Below are 19,999 nucleotides of genomic sequence, written 5' to 3' on the forward strand. Positions count from 1 at the left end.
TTTACACGTCCCCACTTCACACTCTCATACTGCCATTCATATACTTTAGAGTAGTTAAAATGCTACAAAGCTTAAACGTTTCTTGCTTTTGTGAGGGAGTTGAAGGATCATAGTTAAAGTACATGGTTTAGTGATGTTGCTCTTAGAAAAAGGTGAAGAGAAACTAACAGATGATTTTAAATGGTTAATGAGCTAGGAAAAAGGGCGTACAAAATACTTTCTTGAAGCTTTCAAGTTTGCCACTGGCAGATAGGGTTGTCATAGAGAAACTTCATGGGCTGGCTGTGTACTAGTACTGTTTCCATGCCACTAATTAGCTGATGCTTATTTCGTCCTTTCCCCCTTCTTTTCTGTTAGCTTCTTGAGCACTATTTTCAGCTATCGGAAATGACACAAAATGTTAATGCTGAAGTTCTCCTTTTAGCTGAAGTTTGATGGAGAATAAAAGAGCAGACAAGACAGCTCAGAAACCCTCCAGGCATATATAGCATCCCCAAAACATTTGGTTTCCATCTTCAGCTGCAAATTATAGACAAGATGGATGTGTTTTAAACAAAAAAAGGTCTGTTCGATTTCATTCTTGCAGAAATGCTAATACTGAAACACTGTCAACTGTGTGAATCAAGAAGGGGACAGCCAGGAAACAGAATTTCCCTAAGAATACTGAGATCCTGGTAATTAATTCATAAAAAAACTACTAGTTGAATAATTTTTTTTTTCTTGTGTTGCTGTTTAGCAAAAATACTGAGCCTTGGATTTTTGCCTAAGCTCTTTGGAGACAAAGAATTATTTTAATATTCACCATACAGATGTCTGGAGGAAAAGAGACAATATTGCTTAGGTGTCCTTTTCTCTTTTAACATAGCCATAATTCAAATTCAGACTGTTTTCCAAACAGACTAAAGTAATAATTTGTTAGTGAGTATGAACATACACAGACTGCTGCTTCCTGGAATTGCCAAAATTTTGTTTTCTAAGAAACAGTGCTGTTCAGCATGCAACATACTTTTCAAACATCCCACAAAAACCTAGTCAGTATAAGAAATACAATTGCTTTGTTTATCAGGTTCTGAAAATACAAGAAACACTCTTTTGAAAAAGATGTTTTCTTACATGCCCTAAGCTTGACAGTTCAGATTAATTAATTCTCTTCCTGAAGATTTAGTAGATTTTAGTATTTTTCACAATTACAAAATAATACAAGCTGTATGTAAGAGGTTTTGGCGGGGGGGGGGGGGGGGGGGGAGGGTATTACGTATTCTAGGAGTATGTGTCCCAAATTTTCTACAGGTACTTAGCACCAATTTGGAAAACAAGGCTGCTATGACTCTATATTCCAACTGAAATCAGTCTCATGACACTAATGAAATTCTGAATCTTGATAAAATGATGCAGCAACAGTGAAACAGAGTATAGGTAAAATTTTCAAGAGTCTAATCTGACTTAAAGTATAAAAACAACTGAAATTAAATTTAGACAGTTAAATTATACAGCTTATTCTGGCAATTTTACCTGCATTTCAAAGGGTATTATACCTGTTAAGATCACACCGTTTTATACAACTGGACCTTCAGAGGAGAAAATGGTAATTGTATTGATGTAATAAATCATATTTTGTCTTAAGGGGCTTTTAGAATTGTATTTTACTGGTGTCTATTTTACATAATTGATGAATTCATATCCCCGGGGCCTCCATTTACAAGACAACACTAGATTCTACTTGTAGATTCAAAATTATACTGAATCTCTAGTGTTGTCATAATTAACAGAATATATGAAAGCTTAAATCTTGTTAAGGTAGTCTATTTAAAGGGTGAGACAAGAAAAGTATTTTATTGTTTTTAGGGCTGGAAAGGATGAAGCAACAACTATTTACAACCTTTGTTCATATGGGATTTTAGAGTCTTTGGCAAGAGTTGAAGATTAGTCACAAAATACCTGATGGATTTTTGAGGAAAAGTATAACATGGAGTTTAACTAGCCTCCTCTTACTGTTATTAATTTAGAATAAAATGAAAACTGCCATGACTTACCTACTGCAAATTTTATTAATTTATTTCCTGAAACTCCAGCAGCATAATCCTTTGATTAGCACTTGGGAGAAGCAAGATGTTTTAACTACTTTTACAACCTTTTGCCAGTGACTTACCATGAAACATTAGGATATCATTCAAGCTTCAGTTCTGACCGAGATGGATAGACTTGGGATCTCACTTTTGGAAAAGCTAGGATGTTATAATGGCAATCATAATGAGCCTGAACAACTACATAAAACTAGTGCTTTAATCACTACAGATAATACTAATTTAATCAGAGATTAGCTATCTAAACACTAAGCCCCTGCTCTCACTTAAGATGATACAAGTCACTTTCTGAAGGTATTCATCTCTGTTAGTTATTGAGAAAACCTCTGAATACTTCAGATAACATGTCAGACTTAGTGGATAAAGTTTGATTACTCTATATAAAGTATTAAGGATCAGACTGTGCCTGCATTTTAGCAGTAGTTTTCTGCAGTACATTTGCAAAATGAGTCATACTTGGCACATGCAATTGCATCTGGCATGTAAGCTTGCTAAATGTGTCTGGTATAGCATTCAGTAATTAATGGGTTAATGCTCAATGCAATATTTCACTATCAAACTAAAGCATACTGTAATATGTGCAATTGTAACCTTGACAGAAGCAAAATAGTATCATGGCCTGCAACACTGCCAAAGCAAACGTTATGTAAAGGTCAGCTGGAAAGAACGTCAAGATCCAGTTAATTAGAACCACACTGTCAGTGCTAGCATAGTGGGGAATGAAGGTTGTTCCTTACTGAAGGAGAGGTAAGCTTTGGTTCTTTGGCAGAAAAATGGCAAAACCCCACCAATATTATTTTTCTCTTGCCCTTTTTATCATCTCTGCAGTGACATCTTCAAATTATCATTGTGTTTGCCGAACAGGATGTGAAGTCCTGAATGAGTCACCTATAGAAGTAGGTGGCAAATGTAACCCAAAGCTAGAGAGGTGTTCTATCTTAATATCAATCTCCATTTTGGCTTGGCACACAAAAGCTAGAAAACAAAACAAAACCAAAAAAACCCTAACACCTAAGATGGTGAGACACTGCTACAAAACCAACATAGTCTATTTTTTCCGTAACATCTCAAAAATCTACCAGATGAGCTGCCATCTCTTCCCTTGGAACTTATTTTCTAATTCTCATTATTTTGCAGACAGAAAAGTGCAATGGTTGCTAGAAAGTTAGTGGAAGTCACAAAGTGCTATGCAAAATACTAACAAAAGAGAACATTTTCATAACCCCCGCCAAAGTCATGTGCACACTGCACTGCATGACCAAGATAACTCAATACATTTAATGGACAGTTCTGTTCTCTTTGAATGAAGTAACTGATTGGAGACACATAGCATTTAATCTTCTTTCTTCATACACTTCACCCACTGCCACGTGATGGCAGTGAAAGAGGGGTGGCATTGGAGTATTGAGCAGGAAGTTCAGGTTCAATTCTTGTGTTGTGTATTTACTGTATGAGTGTCTCCCATGTCTATTCAGTAATTTCAACTATGAGTATACAAATTTCTTCCTTTCTTTTTTTTATATGTGTGTGGTCTGAGGGCCACAACATTAATCAGCTTTACATATATATTTGTCATTTTGTCTTCCCATCCATATTTTCAAGAAAAGAAAACACATTCAGTAATAAAATGAATGTTCTGTGGCTCTTGATAAGAAACAGCCATTTGACATTAGCCCTAAAGCCTTTATCTAACAAAAAGTTATTACACAAAAGAAAATGCTATAAAAGATATTTAAACTCTCAGACAAATCTCTCCTGAGAAATATCTGCCATTGCCAAACATAAGTAACCTCCACATTTTCAATTGATTGTAAATTGGATAGTCATGTACAATAGTTTCTACTTGCCTGTTCACCCCGCCCCCCACTCCTATTTTTAAACAATCAAGCTTTTCAAAAGGGAGTCACACTACAACTAGTCCTCATAATACAAATCAGGTTGATCAGCATCCGATAGCGACCTGTCCAGTATCCACTTAGGAACTGGGCAAATTTTATACACGTATGAATAATTCTGGACAAGGTAGTTTAGTATTATATCATCCAAATAAAGAGTTAGTCTACTCGTCTACTCACCTTGGGTACCTGGCTACTACATGGTTAGTTACAGAGTAGCAGGCCATAAACAGTTATATAGTGTGCATAACCTATTACTATGCTTAGTCACCAGCAAGCAGGAACATGGATGCATACACAGCACTACATGCACACCGTATGCTCTAAAAAAGGAATATAGCATTTGAAAAGAAGAAATACATTATGCAGAATATTAAGAATTTCTCCAATTTATATTAATCAACTAGTACTCTGGGGACAAAATATCTTATGAGAATTTTGCTACATTACGTTAGAAAAAGCAAGGAGGCATGTGAAAGAGAAGAAAGTGATTTTGTACAGATATTACCCACTCTTACTAGCTCACCTTTTTCCGATTAGCTGGTGACAAGCTTCTGTAGAGCTTCTTGCCTTGCTTGCCAGCATTCCAAATGGTGAATGATGTCCAGGAGCTCAGGACTCTGTCTTCGAGAAACCTGACTCGGTGATTCCAGATGGTTCCCCTGGAGAGTTAGAAAAAAAAGTGGATTTTGATCCTAAAACTTCTAGCATTACATACATATATGCATATGTACATACTCACATACACCTAAAGCTGACCAAACTGATTCACACATGATACAACAAAATCACACCGAAACATTATACTAGAAATCTCCAAGAGAAATGTAAACTGTTGCTAGAAAAAAAGAAATTTTGTGGAAGTTCTCAGACAAAAATCATTAGGATAGATTTGAAGCTGTAGCTAAACCACTATTATTTTCAAGAACCCTAACAGAAGATCACAAGAAGATGAAAAACTGTGGCTATGGTAATCAAATTCAATACCGACAACTCCAACTGCCCACCAATACACTGTTTGCCCATACCTGTACTCACCATATGAACTGCTCTATGACCCTGCAAGTGCATACAGGCAATCTCTTAAATCCAAGATGACCACTTCATGTTCCATCTGCCCATGCATTCATTCTCCTTTGTCAATGCAAAGTTGAAATCTCACAAATTCAGGACTCCAATTGACCCAAATATACAGCCCAATGCTACAATGAAAGTCCATTTACGTTGTGGTATTCGACTCAAGCCTTCAGCAAGTCTGAATCAGTGGACACCCATACAGCAAGAGATGATCACTGAACTGCAAAGTCACACACAACACTGAAACTACTGTCTGTTACACACGATTCACACTTAGGAATGTGCACACACACATTTTAGACCACAGAAGAGTGATCTAATTTTAAAGGTTCCAAAGTATTATTCAGCAGTGACATGAATGTGGCTGTGCCTTTATTTGAAGACTACTTTTACAAGAAATAGCATTACTAGAAACAAAGAGCAGTGGAAATTATTTTTCTTTTTTTGGAAGAAGTGGTATGCCTTATAAAACTCCTTAAAACATGCTTTAGAAACAAAGCAAGCTGACAGATGTCTGTGTCCAATTACACCTTCATGTCTTCATGTTTGTAATAAGTTCCACAATATAATTTAAGCCACATAGTTGAGGTAAACAACTGTGAGACTAACACCAAATTATGAACCCCATGGCTTCAGAACCAGTAACAAGGGAACACCTAACATCTGTAAATACTGAAGACCCGCTGAGATCTTCAACAAGTTAAAGAAAGGTTCTTGGAAAGAGAAGACAACTCCAAGGAAAGAATTTTGTTCACGGACCATTCCTCCCAACTGCCAAATTCACTTTGACAACTACAACTTTTTTTCGTGTGTGTGTGTGTGTGTGTGTGTGTACATGTGCACGTGCACACATTTCCTATTGCTTTCAATCAGGTATGCTTTTAAAACAGCAATTCCCACCCTATAATGCAATATATAAGACTACATCATTTACAATGGTTTAAATAAAACTGCCTGCTGTTAAGAACACCTGTTTCATGTCTAGCGTTCATTTAGTATTCATTAACTAGGAGCCTATCTCATACTTAATAAACAATTTTCTAGAAACAATAAATTGATATCCTCAGTTTATGGCTTGATGGACAAATCTTCCTAATCTACATCTCTTGAACAAGGACTTTGAGTTGAAAATTTCTTTCATAGGAAATTCTGATAAACACCTAATTGTCTTTCCTTTCTGAAAGCATTTCTTCAAATAGGTTTTTCCATTTGCTTTATCATGACAGAACACAATACACTTTATAATAATTGTTACAACTTGTTCTAGAACTTGTAATACATCTTGGGATCCAAGAAATTAGATGAAGAAATTAGTTAAAGCATTAGCAGAAAAAAACTAGTAATTTTCCTGTGAGATCCTAAAGCTACCTATGGTTTTCTTTGTCTCAGGAAGCACATATTTTTTCCTACTAATAGATACCTTCTTCACAGTTCAACTTTGAGCCCTGCAGTTTTCTGACTCTATCAAGTTGGTATGGAATTTAAACACTGAAATACTCAAAGAATATGTTACTACTTCTGCTTCAAATAAGCTTTTGATTCATGAGTCAGCACAGGTTATCATGGGGCAGCTACAGTAAGCTACTTCTGGTCTGAAAGTGCAGGTTGCGAATTTATAGAAAAATCAAAATCCATTCAAGTTTCCTTGATGTTAAGGATCTAAACTGCCCAGGTGGGTAGACAGTCAGGAACAGGAGCTGCTACAGCTATGCTATTCATTCATTGATGAGAATGACTGACAGTCTGCTCTGTCTCCTAGTTGCAGCTCTGATTATGGATAATCCTGCATGCATTACACCAATTTTGGTTCTATTACAAAACTGTAAAATACACGAGTATGATCGCTAGAGATGTCTGATGATCTGGCATTACAGTAACATCTGATTTCTATGAAATGTTTTCAAATTTTTCCTTCTTATAACAGATTATCAATTTTCACAAAGCCCTGTAACAGATACAAATTACTATTCCAAAGTATTCTTATGAAGTATACCTCTGAGGTACAAACATAACATTTGAGGTTACTGAGGTTAATAGGTAACCTAATTTGTTCCCAAAAGTTTGTTAGCAAACCTTCCTAATATTTTAATGATAGGAATTTTGTGCTTTTATTTGCATCGTTCCTTCACAGCCCTGAGTTATGGTTTGAAAAACATGCAACCCTCATAGTACTAAGGCATATGGATTCTTGCTGGGATTATTAGTTAGCTCCAAGAGCCCACTTCACTTCAGTATGCAATTTTTGAGCACAGCCAAATCCTGCTTAGCACTTCATCACTGATTGTGGCGTGATAACTTGGAAAGAACTTCACACGCAAATAAACGTACCCAAGAAGAACAGCTACTCCGTATAAAATTTCCACACTGTTTTGAGGACTACGGCCATGCACCAGCACCTCAACTAATGGAGGAAAAAAAAAAAATCTTGGATTTGATTGCAAATCTCTTCTAATGCAACCACAAGCTGCATTCCTGCTGCAAAGCTTTAGCTGCTGCTGGCATCCTTTGACACTTGCCTTTTTCCATGTTCATTAGAGCATACTACATTCCCAGAAGTAAAGTTAAAGGAAAGAAATATGAAGGTCAAGTATTTTTCCAGGATCGCTTTACTGGAAATTTTAGAGCTTCTGCTACCTTCTAAAAAGGAAGATTATTGCTTTACACGTAAATGGAGAGGTTTTAAAACTGATTTTACTTTGAAATGTGACTTCAGAAGGATAACCATTACATTCCAGAGGTACTTCAGAATCTGTTCTGTTGACTTGAGTGACACAGGCAAGTTTCTTTTCTACTTGAGTTTGCAAAGTTAAGAAAGCTAACAGAAAAACAGGCAACCTTACAAGGCACAGAAAGAATTATCAACTTCTAGTTGTATGACAAACAATGGAATCTACATCCAAGCGCACAGAAAATGTTTCTATTTGTCATGGAGCTGTCCCAGTACATTCAGTATTGATTGCTTCCAGACAGTATACATTTGCTGTCTAGGTGATGGGTGCCTATATTCCACAGAAGGCCCTATAGAGGTAAAATTCAAGCAGACCAATCTTCCACAAAGATATCAGACTGAAGCAGATTTACTGACCCAATCTTGTCTATGAATGCTATACTGAGAAATGCAAGTGGGGAAAGTATGTAAGGGAATTGCATTCAGAAATAAAAGGATATGGAAGTTATTAAACTCCAAATTAATAGGATCACTGTTCAATGTTGTCAGACAGCTTCATTTAAGCACCAATAAATGGCTTTCTTAAATACCTATTTTGGGTTGTGAAAATAAAGCCAATATACCCCAGCACTTGTGATTTTTTGTCTGCAACACTACGAGGCATTCTCATGAAAATGCTCACAGAGAAGAATTTAAAAATCACATCCCCATATTGTGTGGGCCCTTTTTAATGAAAATTTTAAGTTACACTGAACAATTTGCAGTCTTGAGTTAACCTTGAAATATTTTTAGCAGTGCAAGCCGAGATCATCAGATAAATACAGAATTGAGGGGAGAATTTGTGACTGAGCTTTAGAGTGACAATCACAGACTCAATCTTTCTGAAAACTTGCTCTGTGCTAACAATGTATCTCACATGTTGAAGCAAAAGGTAGCTTATGGAGTGTCAAAAGAGAGTTTCAGTTATCCCCTTCAGGTTTCCGGTTCACCTAATTTGCCACTTTTTTTGATGTTTCCAGAAGAGATAACTGGGATTCCTGCCTTGAGGGATGAGGGAATGCCATTTTCCCATCCTTTAAGAGCCAGTGCAGGTGCAACAGAGGGGAACTGTAGCAACGTGCAAAGGATGATTAAAGAAAATGCCTGAAACGATCTAAAAGCTGTACAAACCACTACTCAGAGACGATTCTCACAGCTATTTTCAGATTTTGCGTTATTACATATTCATAGCCACCAGCAAAAACTAGGAGGTATTATTAGTCTGCATCACCCCAAATCAAGGCTGCTTTTCCTACCCATGTCAGAAAGGATTAAAGCAAGCCGTTTCCCAGTAGCCTTTAGTATGATTTCCTAGCCTGTATTCAGTTAACAAGATTTTCCTCAGCCAGAAGGGGGATACAAAGTCTTCTGACTGTAGAAGTTTGTTCCCACATCCTAATACTCCTCTTTGACCAAAATTCCTGAAGTATATTACTTTTCACGTTTCTTTCATTTTCTTGTCACTTCTTTACTTTACAAAAGAAATGTTAAAAGTATACATTTTTCTACTTGGAAAATCATTCTCCAGGCTTACATGATTTTTCTAAGATCTCACTTGCCATGGCCCCTCAATACTCATCAGTTATGTAGCCTGGAAGGAAGAAGAGGAGCCAAAATTCTGCAGGAGTGAAATGAGGGTATTCATGCAGTGGGTGAGAATGACTACAAAGTGTGTTCCTCAGTCCCAAGCAGTTATTGCCATACCATCCACCCAAGTAATATAACAATGGAGCTCTGTTAAAATGTGTGGTGACCTACTGACTGAATACAGGAGTCAAGAAACATCTGCTCTACTCCTATTTTGAAATGAAAGATAATGTGACAATAAAAGCTATATGATTTAATGTCTGAGCTCAGTTAAACCTCGCCATATTGTTTCACTGCCTTTCCCCTCCTTCCCCCAGTGAGGCTACATAAGTGAATCAACAGAGCAAAGACAGATGTACAAGTACTTGAGAAATGCACAAATACAAGCCCAATATCCTAAACAGTACTGGGATTTTAGGCATTGATTACCATCCACAGTAATACTATAAATCTGACCTTTTCTATATACATTGGTCCCGCACGCTGCTCAGGTAACACCAGACAGGAAGAGGAGCTATTCAAGCGAACAGCCTCTTCCAGTGGTTTTTCATTCATGCCAGGATAAGAGAATACTATATTATAGGTGAATCTCACCTGATAGATAATCCAGAGATGGAAGAACAGAAAACTTTTTCATCACGGTGAGAGCTGAAAGAACAGATTCTTTATAGCTAGTTTTGCACGCAGAATTCAAGGTCCCTACAATCCACAGGAAATTCAGAAATGAATCCCATTTGAACCTTGACCATACTGGTGAATAAACTGATTTTTTTTGTTGTTGTTGTTCTGTTGAACTTCATGTGAACTTATTAATTGCTGGACTATATCATCCCACTGAGTTATCACAGCTACACTGTTAATAGGTTCTATTAATGTCTGAGTTCATCTTCAGGTCATGGGTCATTAACTGAGGCATGGTTTGCATTGTGGCCTATTTTTCATGAAAGGCTTATTAAGAAAGACAGAGACTATCAATGTTAATGCCATTTACTTTTCAAGAATCTAATGAGGTCATTAGTTTTCATGTTTAATTGAAGTGCCAAATGCAAGCATAGAAGATAAAAATGCAGTTGACCTCATCTTTATTGCAGTTGTACAGGAATATGTTACGTTCTTCCTCTCTCCTGCCTATTTTTGGATGCATATGTTTCTGCAGGAAATGAAGCAGGCATTCCTGCACTCATCAGTGATATGAGACCCATGCCTTAGAGTACCTCTAAAACAACCAAATCTGTGTTTCAGACTAAGTGCCTGTTCCCCTTCGCTTAGATGACACTGGAAGCTTCTAGTGCCTGAAACCAGATGGTTTCAATAGATTACGTAATTTTGGTTATTTCTGCAGAACAAGCTCTTAAAATATTATACTCATTCCGAATACACAGCATATGAAAGTACTGTAAGCCTTGTAAGTACACTTTACATTTTCTGCATAAAAGGGAATCGCCTGAATCTCAGATGGAAGGTACAAACCTTATTTTCTGCGTATATTAAATTTCTCTTGACCAAAAGCTTGTAAACTGCTACAGAATTAGCTACCTGCCCCAACTGCCTGTCTTCATGAGCGGCACTACCTAAAGACAAGTACAATGTTTTATTGCTCATCTTGTTCCAAGCTGACTTTTATCTTGCAATGAGGTACCTTGTTTTATCTACAGTTCCTTTTTCTCCCCTTTGGCAAGATAAAAATCTAAGAATTTTACAATGTTTTTATTATACACCAAACTTTCTTACTACAGTACTTCTCACTAAAAAACCAGCTCTGATATTGTATCAAATCAGTATAATGTAGCTATGTAGCACAAAGTACACACAGCCCTAGGATACAAGCTGTAATGTGAGATAAAATGATTTAGATCTAAGAGATACAATATGTGGGATTTTGTGTTGTAAATTCCTTGCTGAAGAGAAGTTTCTCAAAACTTATATTGCTCATTCACATTTACCAGGTATTCATCATAGAATTTAGATGAAATTACAATGAGAACATTTATATTTCTGTATGCACCTAATGAAATCTAAATATAGACACCATACTTCATTCAGATTCTGTCACACACCCAAAACATTTAATAACGCAGTCTGATGCCTCCAGGGTAAGGGAGAATGCAAATAAGATTTTGTTTCCTGCTTCACAGATACTTTCACCTCTAGATATTTGTTCCAGAAGGATCATACAAAATCATACAAAATGACCAAAAAATCATTACTGTTTACAATTATACGTACTAAATAAAAAGAACTAAATGTTGCTTGCCAAGTAGTTTTATATATATTTTAGGAAGTCTGAAAATGCAAAATCAGGCATTTTTTCCCTGAACAGTAATGAAAGACACTCGTATAAACTGAAAGCAGCCCATAATAGGCTATGAGCAAACTTTGTCTTTGCTGAAAAGATTGAATCACGCACCTTTGTATAAACAAGTCCTACTAACCAGCTCTATTTTTTAAGACTGAAACTAGGCATAAACTGTTAAAAAAAAAAAAAAATCAACTTTCCTACAAGCATCATTTTGATCTCAGACAAAATATTAATCTGGTTGGTGAGTTACTACTTCCAAATCCAGGTGTAGGCTAACTCTGAAAATTCAAAAACAACACAGGCCAATGGTGAAAGGCAAAATGCCACAGAAAACTGCTCAAACACCACACATCACAAAAAAAAAAGGGGGGGGGACGACGACAACGACACAGGACGACACTTCTAGAAAACGTAGAATACACATTAAATAAGGTTGGGTGACCAAAAGGCAAATTAGAGAAGACCCAATTTAAATTATAAACTTAAACCTCTGTGATGAGTCCATTAATCTCTTTTTGTTCAACGCACACCTTGGTCTCTAGAAACAAATGCTGGCCAGCCCTTCACAACTTAGGCAACAAACAGGGGAACAAGCCAGTAAGAAGAGATGTTACACAACCTCGTATTTGAAAGTTCGCACAAAATATTATTAACAGTAGTCCCAGCAAAAAGCCAACAGGAAGAATGGCTAGCCTGACTTCTTAGAATAAGACAAGAAAGGCGCCAATTTGGACATGCAAACTGCACATCTGAAACAGCTTACAGTATTTCCACATTCTCACAGTATGTTGTAATTCAGGGTCCTTGTGCCACACAACCTTGTAGATCTGAATAAGCAACAGCTTGCAGTAAATTCAAAACAAACTCATTTCCAAGAATAAGATGTTTTCCCACAGATACAAGCAACAGGCTTCCAAGAGTTCTAGCATCCCATGATGCATGGCTGAAAAGTTTGTAACTAACTGCCAAAATGATCACACACTAAAAGAGAAAAATCCCCTTACATTTAAACACCAATAAAAAGGAAAATAATTTACCTCATATTTGTTTGCAAAATCTGAAGAATACCTTCTATTTGTTTGGAATGACTGTTTCAGAGTGAAATGATTTTATATACACATGCATACATATATATATGTATTTATAAAGATCTATAGTGACATTGACCATGAGCACAATATTTATGCTAGCATACTATAGTATTTACAGTAATACAATAATATAGTGATATACAGCTAAAATGCACATAAAAATGTTTAGTTTTACTAGTCAGTTCTACAAAGCCATACAAATAGGACTGACTGAAAAGTGTATTTATATCATTAATCAGTAAGAAAACAGCTTACTTAATTACCACTGTGATTCTGGTTTGGGACTCCTAAAGTACAGTAAAACTTGCATAATTTGTTATTAATGTCAATCCATAAGAGAAAGAAACAACTTTGGCTCAGCTTGCAGGACTTCTGATCACGAAGAACACCTTTGATGCATACAATGAGCACATAGAGGAATCCACAATTGACAATGTAACATTTTCTTTAAGGGTAGACCAGCACTGTAAAAGCAGTAGGCAACAGCTTACAATGGAGCACCTGAGATAATTACTCCTAAACATCCTCAGGTATTTTTCAAACCTTATTAACTGATTTATATGGTCTAGACCTTTTAAAATAGGAAAATAATATATGTAAATGTAGCACATTATCAGATGAAAGGTTTAAGTTTTATTGTCTTTTTCAAAAGAAGGTTTTTGTTGGTATTGCAAGTTTTTGTTTACTTTTTTAAAATTGAGACAGTTCATTTTGAAATTAAGCTTTAAAATTAAAAAAATATTTTTTACATTATGGTTCACATGGCAAAAAAATAGGAGAATCAAAACCTCACATATTAAAAATCCTAATTAAAAACTCACCACTAGGATATATTTCAAACACATTCTTGCAATCATGTTCAAAGTACTGAAGAAGCTACTGCTTCACTGCTTGCTTTTGCCATGTTCAGCAGATAAGATACATAATCATAGAAAGTATTCTTAATCTGCTTTGAGGGTAAGAAACTCAGATGCTTTAGATAACCAGAGACGTTATTCAGGCAGATTACGAGATCTCATGTGATCAGTTACAGAGTCTCAGCTGAAGGAATGGTAACTGGAAGTTGAGAAAACAGTACTGCTGTAATGCAGTCCCCAAAATGCTTCATTGCTCTTACAATACCTATTGTGAAATTACTTCAAAAACAGTTGCAAAGACAGAACAATTTCATAGAATTTCTATTTGTCAAATGTTAAAGTGCCCCCACCCCATCCCTGCCTCACTAAATCATTAACACAGGTACACGGATAGTGTACAGGTAACAGTATGCAAACCAAAGATTTCAATTCATAATTTCAATTCCAGCATTACAGTATGTTACTCAAAAGCAAATTATAGCAAGAACAAACAGAAAACTAACCTTCCACTATGAAAAGAGGATACTACCAACATATTATGTTATGCTTGCTTTTTAGCCTTTTTTTTTTTTAAAACAGACACACACAACAGTAGGTAATTATTTTGCTGTGTGATGTCTTGAAGAGATTAAGCATCTTCGCTGCCAATCATTCAAGGTGAAGCTAATTTTTAAGTTCTACCAAAAAATGCAACTTACTCTAGGATGGAATGAGTTGCAGCCTGTGGATGGTAACGGTACAGCAGGAGGCAATGGTTTACTCGAAAGACTTCACCACCCTTTTGGATATGTTTATAAAAAAACAACAGATCTTCTGGAACACCCTGGAAGAGAAGCAGTTATTTCAAACCAGGAAGTGACCAGTATTCATAGTTACATCTGAAGACACATTTTATTTTTCAGCCAAATGAATAAGCTTTAACATAATTTTATTCATATTATTTCTGTATGTCTCCATGAAGATATCTAATGGGTCATTAAATAAACGTATCTCTAGAAAAGATAAAGCTATTAAAAAGCAAGCAGTGCTATTTAAAAACTAAGTACAGCTGACCACAAGGACAAAGGTGGAAAAATAAACATCATCTCATTTTGACAAGGATATAAAGCTTGGTACAGGTTAGTCCCAAAAGAAAGAAACCCAGCTGCTGAACAGTTTATGAAGCCTGAAGTGCCACGTAACCAAATAGTTTACTGAAAGGGATCAGTGACTTCAGAAGAGTGTTTTTTCATTTTACTAGAATTATCGTTCTTTCTTTGGTTGCCATACAAATATGTATATTGGTCTCTACTGAGGGAAGGTAAATCAGGCCCCATAATAAGAGACCTTAATAAAAACCTTAATAAAAGCAACCTCAGAATAGGGCAATGTCTAAAAACAAAACTTTATTTTTTCCTTGCAACTTATTTCCATGGTACATTCTTCCTAATGTGATTGCAAGCAATACTGCTGAAACACTGCAAGAAAAAAAAGCTCCTAGAATTGTGAATGTATCAGGCTCTAGGAAATATTAGAGATTTCATGATCACATGCAACACTTCCCACCTAAAAATCAGAAAATCTTCATGCCAGACATAGGGTCAGAAGGGCAATCTTATGGCACATAGTATTCAATTACACATCATAGCATACAAAAGCATAAACCCACCTTTAAAGATACAGCCCTATACTGAAGGTAAAAAAGTAGCATCTATTTACATTTTGCAATGGTGCAACTTCTTCAAATAATGGCTAGAACATTTAATTTTTCTATGTTTAAATACAGATTTTTCTTTCCTCCAACCCAGTGTTTAAAAGGCCCCATGATTTTATCAGGCTAAAGATCTCTGCTATATAGAACCAGGTGGGCCAAATAAAATATTTAAGTGTCTAATCAATAAAAACCTGAAAGTTAACATGACAAAGTGGAGAAGGAAAAGAAGAGAAAGATACTGAAATACATTCCTTTCTGTAGGCAATATCACATACATGAATAACAGGGGCATAAACCTCAACATCAACTTTAGGTATTCTATTACAACACAGAAAAATAGTAGGAGCATAAGTTAAAAAAAAAAAAGTAAAAGAATTTTTTTCCCCCATTACCACAGCTTCTGAGTTTCTTCCATAATTAAGAAAAGGAGATTCTCTAATTAAACTGCTGGACACAGAATCCCTCTGTGGTTTCTTCTGGCCTTCTACTTACAAGAGCAATACAGTTCAGTGGCTGTTTCTCATACCCACCAGACTGAGCAGCCAAGGGGGTGTGGGGAGGGGAAGGGAAACGAGACAAAAAAAGCTTTGAACCCTGGAAAACAAATCCAAAACACTCAGTTGAACATAAGTATCTTGGGAGAAATCAGAACCACATCAAGCTCTGTACTTTGTAGCTCCAGACTTCACTATATGATAGATTGATTTAAGACCCTGAATTGGGCCACACTCCCAGATTCCGAATAAAATGGATTCTGATCTGACTGCTTGCTAAAGGCAGCTTATCTGTAGCTATTGTTTGTCTTTGTAGATATTTGTCTGACTTCTAGTTTAAGAGCTGCGATGAAGAAGAAAACTTTTAGAGAACTTCATACGATTTATGCTTTATATGAACCAACTTTGAAAGCCACAAAAGAAATCTGGGGGAAGTTGGAGTAGCAGACACAGTCATCAAGAATATAAGAAAAACACAAACTCAAATTCTTTCCATTTTTCTTGTAGCCCTTTCTATCTTTTTTCTTATTCTGGACTTTAATGGAAATACTGAGAGTCAGCAGCAAAGTTTAAACCTTTTTCTCTTTTCCAGTCACAGACTAGACTGTGTCAGACAGGGCACAAATTTTGTAGCACATATCAGCTTACTGCAGTAATCATATTTTGATTCAGATATATGATTACATCACATACATATCTGCAATTCATTTTCTTTCAGGTAAGCATTTTCACATTATTCAAGATAACCATTAATATGTACATTAAAAAAGAGAGTTACTACAAAAGTAAAAGCATCTTTCAAAATGCTGCTTGGTTCTGAGTGCTCTTTTACTTTAACTGGCAGAAGTACTTTGAAATAAAGTACACTCACTCCTAGGAATGAGCAGGTGCCTTGTGCTGCTCAGCAGTGGCCTCTCACATTACAAAGGAGCAGCACTGCCTTGCATTTTTCAGGGGAGGAAAGATGTTGACTGTGTTACAGATCCTGCAGGGATGGGACTTCCTATGGCTCTTGAGCGTGTAAGTTTGTTGCAATACAAGAGTTTCTTCCCAATTGAGACATATTATTGGATCCAGATGGCATTTTAAACACCAGGAATCTTTGTCAAACAACATAACTTTCAAAGAAAAAGCTGTTTAACCACTAAAGGGATATTTTAATGTATTTTTTGAAAATTAATATCCAAAGCTAAAAGTATCAATTAACAATCCAGTATTTCAGCAATAGGTTACCACATAAATAGTTTTCAGCATTAATAAATACAACTAAATTGCACAGTTTACATGTTACTGGACTATATACAGAATTTTCCACATTATAGGCAAAACCCAACCCTATATGCTGTGGTGCATTAATTGCAGTGTAAAGTGCAGGACTGGCCTGCCTCACTCAAGGTTGTGCTCATCAGCTGCTGATTACAACTCCTAGTGAAAAACACCGCCTGCACCTGCTCTGTTCTAACCAGCATGCACTAACCATATGCAAAATCATCAGCCTCTTTAACATACTACTAAAGAGGTGAAGGATTTGTGTTTACCCAGTATTTTGGGCAGGTATCACTTGCTGTGCTGATGGTTGGCTGTACAGATGAGGGGACTGATTTTGTATACACAATCGGATGTCAAGCAGAACCTAACTTGAATTCAACTAATTCCTTGTTCAGGGACCAAACTAAACATTCTTCTCTTATCTTCTCATTGCTCACTGTTTCTCCATCCTAGCAGATCACTGCGCATGAAACAGTACTCCAACTACAGTGTCCTCAACATATGTATTTGGCAAGGAGGTGCAAGCCACCTACCACTACAACAAGCAATGCTGGTTACAATTTTTGCAGCTCCACCATCAGTAATGGTGAGGAGCATCAGTAGGGATGAAGATACTGATGAGCAATTTTGGGGGGACTTTTAACGTAAGAGTGGCCCTTTGTGCAATGCTGTAACTAGTAACACCTGGTGAAAGATCATGTTGTAGCCCTGGGGTGACCAACAGTAACCACCGCAGAACTTTAGGCTGACAGAAGTCTTCTTTTGGTCACTTGGACAGAACTTACCATTAGGCTGTACAGGCATATAGACAATGTAAGGGCTGCCTTTTACTGCTAAACCTAATACAGGAGATTGATTCTGCCACAGAACCAGTCTGACCCAACTTCCTCATCCATCTCTTTTCCCTCCATTCAGCCTTCTTCTCAAACATCTTTGACATGTAGTCTTCCCCTGTCCTCTTCCAGCTGACAGGCACTGTAGTACAGGTGGCAGATCCTTGTAAGCAAAACCAGTGGACATTTAGCCTATGCAGGGCAATCTAACTAGTGAAAATGGGAAATCTAACACAATGTTTTATATTTCAAGAATACATGCATTTTTAACAAAAAGCAATGACAAAGACAAGGAAAGTAAATCTATCCACACATGAAAAAACCCCTTCTGTTCTGGAAAAGCTTAACCCTTCCTCTTGATCACAGGCATCAAGGAAAATTGGGCTCTAACTTGGTACACTTTTTGCAAATCAGACAGCAACATCAGGGTAATTGTTGGACAGAATAAGCCAAATTGCTTTAATTCCTCAGAGGAGCCTAATACTGGTGAATGGAAAGAATGAATCAAAAAGGAAGTAACTTTTGATTCCATACCATTCTGTTTCTTACAGGACTTTGGAAAGAGTTTGTTTCATTGCTATTTTTTAAACTAACTCATTTCATACTGCACATTTTAGGACATTAATTAAAAAAGAAAAACATTTCAGTATTAATATTACAATAGAGTTCCATAAAAAGCAGATCAAATGGTGTGTATTACAACACCTAAGATTAAACAGGAAGAAAAAATCTAAACTAATTTAGCAACAAAGCAGAGATGTTGAGTAAAAAAATCAAAGTAAGTTTGTTTGGTTTTTTAAAAATATGTATGCCAAGAGCTGCCCCACAGCATTTCCTCAAAGTCTTGAGCTAAATCTTGGTCTTGCAGAAATAACACACACTGAGGTGTTGGCTGGATGGAAGCGAACACAAAAGACACCCTATTTTAAAGGAAGTACTCCTGCCTTAGAAACAAATGCTGTTCTGCCAGACATTAAACTCTCTTACTCACCCACAAATGCTGTTCAAAGTGTGCTGCTGATCAGGAACGGCTACTAAGCTGCTGGAAGCTAAAACTAAATAAGATACTGCAGCTCTTCTCCAATTTAAATGTAAAGGTGAAAAAAATTAGGAACTAAAGTAATTTATCAAGAATTATCCATCCTTCGTCTTTCCCTAAAGACAAGTTTTATATTAAATGTCAATTGTATTTTTCTTTTGTAATGAACAACTTCTCATTGAAATTACTTATTTCAAGGAGAAATTATTGTTAATTGAAAATACTCCTTAGTTTAACTTCCTTTAGAATAGTCAACCAGAGGTATGCAAGCATACCACAGGCTGACTCCATATTGAATAGCTATTAATAGCTTCTCTTCAGGATTATCCAAGAAATTCTTAAGTCTCTCTTTCTGCAGATCTGCCACTTCATTTTTTGGTGCCCATCCAAATCATGTCTTTACATCATTTTGCCTTGGTTATAAGACCTGAAGCCTGAAACATTTACTTCATTGTTTGGGAAATAACACAGGTTAGAGGAAACTCCAAAAGATTGCTTTCATCCAAATGTACTGGCACAGAGAAATTCAGTTAAACAAAGATGATGGGGAAGTCAAATGGAAGGGAGGTGGTAAATTCTAAATGATATTTAATAACAGACTAGCAAAAAATGTCATTAGACATGGGGTATGGGGTATATTTTTAAAGAGCTTATAAAGTATACTTAATCATTGGCTCCACCACTGTTTCCTTCCTTTTTAGATCAAATATTGATCACTGTTCAGCCTTAACTATACCAAGCCAAAACCATTAGTGCCTGTGTTTTATCCAGATTTTTCCCTAGGCACCTTGATAGGTTATTTGATAGACTGACCATTTTTTAATTCATGTTCCAAAAAACCAAACTCCTACTTAGCCTTTTACCTTTCAGGCGTTATTGTAACTGCTTGCCTTTCTGGAGGGAATGACATTTGTGCGCTCTGGCAGAGAAAAATGGAAAAACGTGTTAGTCAGCACCTAATAGCCTACAAAGTTATCTCAGAGCTTTGCAACATGTGCTACAGTCTCCTGTGCACCAAAGGATATTTTGACAACTGCTCAATTTGTGTTTTTTGTGACCTTTTATCACAAAAAT

The 19,999-nt window shown here is 36.4% G+C and overlaps 1 protein-coding gene across 6 annotated transcripts in view; it reads right to left on the reverse strand.

Moving 5' to 3' along the window:
• The window catches only part of B3GNTL1 (UDP-GlcNAc:betaGal beta-1,3-N-acetylglucosaminyltransferase like 1), a 132,799-nt gene that overhangs the window by 15,052 nt on the left and 97,748 nt on the right, over positions 1-19,999 (reverse strand). For all 6 annotated transcript variants that reach the window (XM_052809095.1, XM_052809093.1, XM_052809096.1 and 3 more), the window contains 2 exons: positions 14,296-14,420; positions 4,506-4,641 (listed from right to left, as the gene is read on the reverse strand). In XM_052809095.1, the coding sequence (XP_052665055.1) occupies positions 4,506-4,641; positions 14,296-14,420 (261 nt within the window). The remainder of the gene's footprint in view (positions 1-4,505; positions 4,642-14,295; positions 14,421-19,999) is intronic.

This window comes from Harpia harpyja, chromosome 14, assembly GCF_026419915.1.
Source record: "Harpia harpyja isolate bHarHar1 chromosome 14, bHarHar1 primary haplotype, whole genome shotgun sequence".
In the NCBI taxonomy this organism is placed as follows: Eukaryota; Metazoa; Chordata; class Aves; order Accipitriformes; family Accipitridae; genus Harpia; species Harpia harpyja.